This window comes from Myxine glutinosa, chromosome 1 (genome assembly GCF_964187855.1).
Source record: "Myxine glutinosa chromosome 1, kmMyxGlut1.1, whole genome shotgun sequence".
NCBI lineage: Eukaryota > Metazoa > Chordata > Myxini > Myxiniformes > Myxinidae > Myxine > Myxine glutinosa.
In genome coordinates, this window is record NC_136261.1 from 56,057,141 (window position 1) to 56,068,090 (window position 10,950).

At 41.1% G+C, this 10,950-nt stretch overlaps 1 protein-coding gene across 4 annotated transcripts in view; it reads left to right on the forward strand.

Annotated features, from left to right (window-relative positions):
• MPL (MPL proto-oncogene, thrombopoietin receptor) overlaps nt 1-10,950 on the forward strand; it is a 180,944-nt gene that overhangs the window by 47,343 nt on the left and 122,651 nt on the right. For all 4 annotated transcript variants that reach the window (XR_013622428.1, XM_068111814.2, XM_078772129.1 and 1 more), the window contains exons 4-7: nt 1,504-1,606; nt 5,067-5,578; nt 5,739-5,908; nt 7,003-7,159. Coding sequence is in view for 3 of the 4 variants with exons in the window: in XM_068111814.2 (XP_067967915.2) it covers nt 1,504-1,606; nt 5,067-5,578; nt 5,739-5,908; nt 7,003-7,159 (942 nt within the window). In the remaining variant the exon portion in view is untranslated. The remainder of the gene's footprint in view (nt 1-1,503; nt 1,607-5,066; nt 5,579-5,738; nt 5,909-7,002; nt 7,160-10,950) is intronic.

Sequence of the window (10,950 nt, forward strand, 5' to 3'; positions counted from 1 at the left end):
GTGAACATAGGCCAAAAGGTCAACATAGGCCAAAAGGTCAACATAGGCCAAATTTCTAAAATCCTTAATTTTCATCCGATTGACTTGAAATTTGCAGAGGACTTGCATATCTAGTCACTGAATTCAACGACCAAGTATTTTTGAGGTCCACATTGGCCAAAAGGTCAACATTGGCCAAATTTCTAAAATCCTCAATTTTCATCGAATTGACTTGAAAATTTAACAGCATTTGCACATTGAGTCACTAAATAGGGAAACGAACTATTTTTGAGGTCAAAAGGTCAAAGGTCAACTCAATGTCAACCTTCCAAAATCATCATTTTTCATCTAAAAAAATCGTCACTTTTTTTCCTGTTGACCCGAGCTTTGATCAAGATTGTCAATTTTAATCTTGATGAAATGGACAATTTGCTGTATCAATGGAATTTTTTTTCTTGGGGGTGGGAGCGGATTTTGCAAGTATCGTGCTCTGCATGACGTCTTCTTGTTTGTTTGTTTGTGTGTTTGTTTGTTTGTTTGTCCGCACAGAATAAATATGATTTTGTCTGCAACCGTTGGTCCGATTGACAGGAAACTTTCACCATAGGTGCATCTCCACCTGCAGAATTTTTTAAATGATAATTATGACGTTATCGGTCACGTGGTTCAGTCGCCATCTTGGAAAAACCGAAAAAGTTTGCATCTCTATATCTCCGAAAGCGCTGAATAGAAAAAATTGAGACATGGCTCATTGTAAAGAACTCTCCATTGGGAATAAAATATGTTAATGATGATGTCATAGGTGCATCATAATTCAACAAATACAAAACTTCATCCAATCAAGATGAAATTTCTTGAGCATAATCTAGGAATAAATTAGTTTAGAAAAAAAATGATGACGTCATCGGTCACGTGGTTCGGTCGCCATATTTGTTTTAACACAAAAGCCTTAAAAACCACTGAAAATACATACTGGCGAGGGTTTGCAATCTCTGATTGCTCTTTTTCTTGTTCAATATGTAAATGAGACTTTAATTTCACCTTCTGGTGCTCAGATACTAGTGAACTTATTGAAACTGCTGGCGGCCATTCTATAAAATGGCTACCACGACCATGATGGGGCAAATCTGCGATGCCTCCATATCCAGATTTGTTCATAATGTTCTTATCTATCTGCGGGCCAAATTTGGTGCTTTTATCAAAAAATGCACAATTGTTGTCAATATTGTTCCTATGCTGTCCCACAATGTGGGATAACCTGTACATCCCACATTTCTTTATTTTTCATTTCAAACTAAAATTAATTGTGATGTCGTAAAGTATTATGGCCTGTTTATGAACTACAGTATTATGATAATTATTTACGAGTATATGGATGGAAATGCGACCAGAAATCAACTATACGTTGATTATTATTATACTTGACCACTTGCTATGATATCCTCTCAAGGAATGAGGATGAATTTGAGTAATGAAGGTAACAGGTGTTTCTCCAGGTGAGAGTGTGTTTATGTGTTTGTGTAGACCTGACGTGTTACAGTGAGAAGCACTACTCCTTACAATGTGTATGGCAAGTTCGTGAACATACAGCTTCGCCCAGCCACTTCACCTTATTCTACAACTCAAGGTAAAGACCATTGGGGTTCCTTTTAATCTGTATGCTCACGAGTGGACCAATGACAATGGGAGGCATCAATGTACTTTTGCAATTGCTGAACTTACACTGTTAGAATTTTGTGGACAATGGACAAATCAAACAGAGTAAACGAGATTTGAACCAAATTGAAACACAGAATGGGAAAATTCAAATAAAACCGATTATCGAAAGAGTTGAAACAGTTGTCTGTGGGGGACGCGATAACCATATAATGCGTCAAGATCGACGGGTTTCCTCCCTTTCAGTTTAGTGTTAAACAGCAGCAGACACCAAATTGCGTATTTTAGTATGATGATGATGATTCAGATGTCCAACTTTATGAAGCCTGTATTAAAGAGTGAATTGTCAATGGTGAGATGGATGTCCGATCCTGTCTAGTTTTAACATTCATTGATGGATGTTAAAGATCCTATGGTGTCTTTTGTATGAGTAGGCCATTTGTGCATGCACCCTGACCAAATTACAAATGTGTGCCTGAATCAGTGGCCACAACAGCCACACCTCAGTATTGAGGTACGGTAACCAACTGGTCAAACTCATAATATTGAATCTCAGTCTAATATACATATGATAGATGAGATGAAGCCTGTTATACACCCCTCCTTTCCTTTGCCATCTCCAGACGCTGCATGACGTCATCGCAGGGCACCGAAGGGGGCCCGGCGATGACGCACGCTGAAAGGGAGTACTCAGTTTTCCGGTTTCTTGTTTGTTTGTCCGGGTGATATCTCAGCCATCCTTTGAGCTAAGAAGCTGAAAGTTTGTCACAATAGAGAGCAAGAGCTTTGGCAAAAACGTTTTTTTATATTAATCAATTAATTGATTAATTGCTTAATTATTATCGATTAATTAAGTACTTATTTATTTCCTTTCTCATCTGGACATTATCTCAGGCACCTTTTGAGCAAGGAAACTGATATTTGGACATGACAGTAACCAAGTGATGCAGCTATAAAGGATATTTTTGATTTATGATTAATAAATTAATTATTTGTTGATTCGTCAATGAATCGATTAATTATTTAATTTTTGATTAATTAATTATTTTTCAAAAAGTTTCAGATTTGGATGAAACACTGGTGGTTGAGGTATTCTATTAGCTAATTGATTAAGAAATTATTTTACGATTAATATTTATTGATTTTAATTGTGCAATTAATCAATCAATTATTGTACACCTCTCCCTCCCAATGCAGCCTCTATGAGCTGCACTGCGGTATTGCCGAGCGCCGAAGGCGCCCCGGCAATGCCGCGCTGGAGGGATATTATTTGTTTATTTGGCATGGGGGTGGCATACTTTGAATATATACTGAAACGCAAAAGAAACTTACCACTTGTTTGAAATGTAATAAAATTGTAACAGTTCAAAATAAAACAAACCAACAATTGCTAATTGAAACATTGGCATTTTATTGATGACATGTCAAGTTTTTGACCAAGATACACCATCTCATCAGTTTGTTCTACAGTACAGAACAGCACAGGGTGCAATGTCAGTCCCCTTTCAATAGCGTGTGTGGCCACCATTGTTTTGGATACAGGCAGTGCATCGTCGGCGTATACTGCCTACCAGTCTTTGGATGGATTGCTGCTGGATTCTGTCCCACTCAGTCCTCAATGTCTGAAGCAGCTCTGCCCGTGTCCTGGCCCTGCCAACTACGCGTCTCCCAAGCTCATCCCAAAGGTGCTCTATGGGATTCAGGTCAGGGGAGAGCGCAGGCCACTACATGGTGTTGATGTTCTCGCCTTGGAGAAATGCAGTGGTAAAGCGAGCAGCATGGGGACGAGCATTGTCATGCTGAAAGGTCCTCAGTTCTGGGTGGTCTAGCAGGAATGGCAGCAGATGAGGTCGCAGGATGTTATCCACATACCGCTGGGCGTTAAGATTCCCATCCACAACCACCAGTGGCGTCCTGTACCGGCCTGATATGGCGGCCCACACCATCACACTTGGGCCACCCCACCTGTTGGCTTGATGCACACAACAATCGGCATATCGCTCACCAGTTCTTCTCCAGACACGCTCACGCCCATCAGGACTGTCCACACAGAACCTTGACTCATCGCTGAAAGCGACCTCGTTCCACTGCGCGAAGGTCCACCGCTGATGCTGCTGGCACCATCTCTGTCGGTTGCGGCGATGGGCAGCCGTCATCACGGGGCCTCTGTATGGTCTTCTGGCAGTCAGACCATAGTCATGCAGTCGTCTTCGTGCAGTATCATTGGAGATCCGTGGGTTTGCACGCCCCGGAGTTTCTGCCGCAGTGCGGGATGCTGGACGGAATCGATCCCGCAGGTGACTTCGGACCATCTGCCTGTCCTGCCTTGCAGTGGTGACTCTTGGCCTCCCTGATCGAGGTCTGTCATCTGCAGAGTTGTGGAGGGTGTCTCTGTCCACCAGGGCCGATATCGTCTGGTGTGAACAGCCAAGGCGACGTGCCACCTCACGGTAGCTCAGTCCGCCTTGCAGCATGCACAGGGCACGCTGCCGTTGATCCCTTGACAATCGTGGCATGTTGATTGAAATGCCCATTTTGCACTGGCCTTTTTAAAGCCAATATCAAGACATCACGTGCAGCTCATTAAAATCATCCCGTACCCCTTGGCTAATCACTGACAGTCAAAATGGATGTTCAACAGCTGTGCTATGAAGTGACCATTGAAGGGTCAAGTGACCATCCGTGACCGTTTTGTCTGACAGTGAGGACACTATTGTCCACAAATAAGTTCACACATTTACTACACGCAGTGTTATTGTTGATATTTAAAGGTTTCAAAGGTGGTAAGTTTATTTTGCGTTTCAGTATATATGTACTTGTTATCTAATCTAATTGTAATTTATATCAAAGCTAGTTTAACAGATGCTGGGATAGCACACTTACTTTTGAGCTGTGTTACCTGCTTTAGATTCCGTGCCCGACTACAAATTGTCAGATCGGTGCCTCGCAAGGAGGGCATTGCATCTCAAAGTGTCACATTTGTCAGAAAAGGTTGTTGATGGAGGTTAAATACCCCATGGTACACTTCAGGAGGAGTTGCTAAGTTATTGCTGGGCACCCTGATAAAATGACACATTTCTGCCACCTTCAGTCGAATCTCAGCCCAGCGATCAGCCTGTTTGTGAAAGATTTGAGATAAAATTGTTTCCTGGCTGATACCACAAGATGTTGGAGATAATTGGGGACATTAAATTCGAACTTGCACAAGTAACTACCAGTAGTATTTAATTACTTTATTTGATAGTGGATTGTATGGGGTGTGTTCCAGTACCTATCAGCTCGCTATCGCTTGGCAAGCCAGCTGTTCCTTATCAACCGTGTCGAGCCACTTGGCGAGCCCTCTCCAAACTGAATGGTAATGGAAGACATCCCAGATATTTTATTGAAGGATTAATAAGGCCTCCCCACTTCACCCCCAACTCCTCCCTTAGTCTGCACCAATGCCATTCATGCAAAGGCACCAAACGGGACTTCACACCAAGCGCTGGTGCCAACTTCTACTGTGATTTTCCTGCAGAGCATGTGATGTATTTTGTACCAATAACCGTCACACTCGTCATGACAACTCCATCATGTTCAGGGGCAGATGCTGCCCAAAGTGAAAAAGACTCTCCTAATCTTCAAGACAGCATTCATCAACCAGATAACCATGTTGAACCTTGTGACCTCAGTGCACATATCGAGAAAGAGCTTCAACATGATGCTCTTGCCTCTCATGATCAAACAACTCTTCCAGATGAACTTCATAACTATTATGACCACCAAAGGCAATCTCCAACCAACCAAAGCCCTTTACTTTCCGGAAAAGGCCTGCATAATCTTATTCCTGAACTAAGGGGTCCAATCACAACTCTGCACACAAGCACGACTCCAGAAGCCTCCACCAACTGTTCTCTAACCATGCAGATGCTGCACCGCTTGACGTTACACGTTGAGAGACACAGTGAGACCTACTTCGTTCTTGCATTCACACTTTATCTAACGGATTCTGTCTCAGACAATCTTGGTTTTATTCCTAATAAGTTTAATTAATCAATTAATGAAAAGGGTATAGTGCTGGGCCTTTGTGCGATGATTCGGTGTTAACGTTGATCCACCAACAGTGAGGGTGCGAAAGCCAAGGAGACTTCAAGTGCAACAAATTGGTGGCATGCAACAAGTTGCGACGCAGGGCATGCTGTGGGTGAGCTGGCAAGAGCCAGATACCGGTGGTCTTGGTAGCAAACTGGAATACCGACTACACTTTGGCCCTGTTAATGCCACTTCGCACACGGTAAGTTTTCAAAGGGTGAATTGTCACTTGTGAGATGGAGGCTGGAGCAATTGCACGACATCAGGATATGTACAATTGTGTGATGTGGCATTATGAAGTGAGATGTAGTGTCGGCTGCTGTAGTGTATTGACTTGTGTCGAGACAAGTTAGGCCATTATATTGTAAATAGTTGATGGAAGATATGGAGTGTGGTAGCCTAGTGGATGGAGGGTGTAGACTGTAGAGGGAGGGCAGGGAGGTTAAAAAGTTTTTAGTTGAGAAACGTTTTCCCTAACTGTAAAAGGAAACTCTTCATGGGTGTTCGTTGTTGTTGTAGGTGTTGTTGTATATCCCCAGACAGTTCTCTTAAACAAGCCCGCAGCATGGAGACAGCCGATCCATCTCACAGGAGCAACCCAGAGATCTCCCACATCCAGGATGGTGTACCCCCACCTTCACAAAGTCAGGGCCATGACAGAGTTAGAGTGAGAGAGAGACAGAAAGGGAGAGGGAGAGAGGGAAAGAGGGAGAGAGGGAGAGAGGGAGAGAGGGAGAGAGGGAGAAAGGGTGAGAGAGAGTGAGGGAGAGGGAGAGAGGGAGAGAGAGGAGGGAGAGGGAGGGGGACAGGGGCGGGAGAGGAGGAGGGAGAGGGAGGAGGGAGAGGGAGAAGGAAAGGGAGAGGGAGAGGAGAGACAGACAGACAGAGAGAGAGAGAGAGAAAGAGAAAGAGAGAAAAGAGACAGAGACACGTGGGAAAGGGCCGGTCCATGGGGACCGATCGGCACTCTGACCGTGACCGCACTGCCCTGATGAATCCGGGCAGCATGGAAGAATGGGAAAGGTTTGACCCCAGGCTTGCATTGGGGGTACAACCACCGCGAAGAGGCACCCCCGATAGGTGTCGGGTGTTACTTATTTTTAGTGGTGGGTGAGTTTCTTGATGCCATTGAAATAGTTCCATTTCTGGCTCTGACATCTTTTTTAGGAGTGAAGCTTTTGACCATCCTACCCCAATTCCAAGTCAGATAATATGATTTTAAAAAGTATTGTTTCACATCGTCGAATGCATTACTGTATATATTGGTGTGTTGGGACTATTCATCTGGCAAGACAGGAGCTTGTGATGAAAGAAACCAAGGTAAACCTGACAGACCTGAGGCCTGCCCGGCCATATTGGTTCCGAGTTTCTGCACGACCAGATGGACGTTCCTTCTCTGGCCCCTGGAGTCCTTGGTCTCCGGACAGCATTGCCACACCACCACTAGTCACAGGTTAGTGAATCAATACTGTGAATCACTATAATTACTACTATTAGTGCAACCCAGCAGGGAATCCTTTCATGCCATTGGATATTTAAAAACGTTATATTTTAGTGGTTGTCTTATTAAAAAAATTCACATCAACATCGAACTGTCACAATGGAAGGTAGTTTGGAACCTGATATAAATCCAGAACCCCATGTTATGACTTCGGATATCAACTTAACTCAGCTAACGCATGCCACGAAACGATTCTCTGTGATATTTTCAAGCTGAAGATTTGTCTGTGTCGATGAAGGTGCAGTATATGATCGAGAAAGAAGATAAAATTAGATGGTATTCATAGACTACTTACCCGACGCAGTCAACTTGGTGTGAGCCAACTCTTCTATTTTTGAACGTTTCTTTTTTTTGATCCAATATGGCTGCCAAACCACGTGAGTGATGACATCATCAATTTCTATTCTCTAAATAATTGTTGCATAGATCATGCTCAATAAATTTCAAACTGATCAGACAAAGCGTTGTCCCTGTCGAATTATAACGTCATAATTATGGCACCAATGACGTCATCGTTAACAACACCGATTCCCCACATGGAGTTATTTACAATGAGCCACGTTTCAATTTTTAAAATGCTGACACGGTACACATTTTACTTTACTGAAATGCAGCCACAAATGTTATATTTTCGTCAAAAATCATCGGAATTTCGCCAAATCTGTTTTGGTCATGTGTTAATATACCTCAGCGATTGACAAATCTGAAATCAGAATTTTATTTGTGGGCAAAATGACCCCGTGAGGTCGCTCCGTACTTTGCCTGCTCGTGATGTGCAGTGTGATAATTAATTCCATGCCCACTCTAGAGGACTCTTCTTCTTCACACAATAACAACTTCTAGCTTCAAGACCGTACATCCAATCATCTTGAAATTTTGCACACATGTTACCCTTCATTACTTCTACTATAATATAAAGTTTCACGTCGATCAATGAAGCGGTTCAAGAGTAAAAAAATTGTTTAATTATTAATATCCGCCAAACCATGTGACCTATCGCAAATTCCAAAAGGTCATTTTAGTAGAGTGATATGTTGAACACATCTGTGAAGTTTCCCCTCGATAGGATCAAAAATGAGGGAGGAGCTAGGTTTTAAACGTTTATGCTTAAAAACGTCATAACTCCGAAACCATGTGATGCATGACGTCATGCTCACTGACTTTTTTGTTTGTCATGGGTATGCGATTCTGCCTGCAAAGTTTGGCCTTGATCTGTTCAGTCGTTTAGGAGAAAATTAGATTTTAGTAGTTTTTCACTCAAAACAATATGGGGTCCGAACCACGTCACCTACGACGTCATTATAATTTTATTTCTGCATCAATTTATACCGAAAAGATGTTCAAGAAATTTCTTCCTGATCGGATAACGTTTTTTACTTGTCGAATTATGACGTCATAACGGCGGCATCTATGACGTCATCATTCACATATGTTATTCCGCCTGGAGAGTTCTTTGCAATGAAACCTGTCTCAATTATTTATGTGCAGCGGTTTTTGAGACATAGAGGTGCAAATTTTTTGGTTTTTCCGAGATGGCGCCCGTTCCACGTGACCTGTGATGCCATAATATTCAATAAAATATTCTACAGGAGGAGGCCCTGCTATGGTGAAAATTTCATGTCAATCGGACTAACGGTTGCCGAGAAAATGATTTTTTTTTAAATGCAGACACGCACGTGCGTACGTACGACGTACGGACGGACCTGAATGCTTAACCCTGCCTTTCGTTTCGCGAGCGCAGGGTAACAAGTACAGATACTTTCAAAGTACACTGCCCCCATGCCAAATAAATAAATAACATACCCTCCAGCACGTGGCAATGCCGCCATGCAGCACATGGAGACGATATTGGGAGGGAGAGGTGTGCAATAATTGATTAATTGCGTATTTAAAATAAATAAATAATAATGGTAAAATAATTATTTTTTAAATCAATTGGCTAATAGCATACCTAAACCACCAGTGTTTCATCCGAAGATGTAACTTTTTGAAAATTAATGAAATAATTAATTAATCGGGAAAATTTTTAAAAAATTGATATAGCTAAATTACTTGGTCATTGTCCTGCCAAATATCATCTCCCCAGCTCAAAAGGTGCCTGAGATATTGCCCAGATAAGAAAGAAAATAAATAAGTAATAAATAATGAAAATAAATAAATAATAATCGTACAATAATTAAATTATTAATGAATTGGCTAATAGAATAGGTAAACCACCACCGTTTCACTTGAATCTATATCAAAAAAATAAAACTAATCAAGTAATTAATCAAAAAATTAAAATTTTTTTATCGATTAATTGATTAATCAATAAATCAAAAATACCCTTTACAGCCAAATCACTTGGTCATTATCATGTCCAAATATCAGCTTCCTAGCTCGAAAGGTGCCTGAGATAGTGAGATATTGCCCAGATGAGAAAGAAAAGAAATAAGTGATTAATAAATCGATAATAATTAAGTATTTAATCAATTAATAGATTAGTCAAAAAATAAGAAATATCGTTTTCGCCAAAGCACGTGTTCTATAGTGTGCCCAAATTTCAGCTTCCTAGCTCAAAGATCACTGAGATATCGCCTGGACAACAAACAAGAAGACAAGAAGATGTCATGCGGAGCACGATACTTGCAAAATCTGTACCCCCCCTCCCCCCAAAAGTTTTCCATTGATACAGCAAATTGTCCATTTCATCAATATTAAAATTGACGATCTTGATCAAAGCTCGGGTCAACAGGATGAAAAGTGACGATTTTTCAGAGGAAAAATGATGATTTTAGAAGTTTGACCTTGAGTTGACATTTGACCTTTTGACCTCAAAAATAGTTGGTTTCCCAATTCAGTGAGGCAATATACAAATGCTGTTCAATGTTCAAGTCAAATGGACAAAAATTGATGGATTTTCAGATGAAAATTCATGATTTCGGAAGTTTGACCTTGAGTTGACCTTTGACCTTTTGTCATAAAAAAGTTGGTTTCCCAATTCAGTGAGGCAATATGCAAATGCTGTTCTATTGTCAAGCAATCGGATGAAAATTGACGGTTTTTCAGATGAAAATTGATGATTTTGGAAGTTCGACCTTGAGTTGCCCTTTGACCTCAAAAATAGTATGTTTCCCAATTTAGTGACTTGATATGCAAATGTTGTTCAATTTTCAAGTCAATTGGTTGAAAATTGATGATTTTGAAAATTTGACCTTGAATTGACCTTTGACATTTTGACCTCAAAATAGTTGGTATCCCAATTTAGTGACTCAATATACAAATTCTGTTCAATTTTCAAGTCAATCGGTTGAAAATTGATGGGTTTTCAGATGAAAATTGACGATTTTGAAAATTTGACCTTGAGTTTACCATTAACCTTTTGACCTCAAAAATAGTTCATTTCCCAATTTAGTGACTCAATATACAAATACTATACAATATTCAAGTCAATCAGATTTAAAATGGCGATTTTAGAAATTTGACCTCCAGATGACCTTTGACCTTTGACCTCAAAATCAATAGGCTTCTCAATTGGAACGGTCTGTACAATTTGGTGAAGTTTCGTGACGATCGGTTTAGAATTGTGACCTATAGGCCGGTGACAAACAAATAGACAGACAGACAGACAGACAGAACCACAACCGCAACCAACCAATATACTTGAAAAATCTTCGATTTTGCAAGTAACAAGAAAGAAAACAAGAAGACGTCATGCGGAGCACTATACTTGCAAAATCCGTCCCCCACCCCCCAAGAAAAAA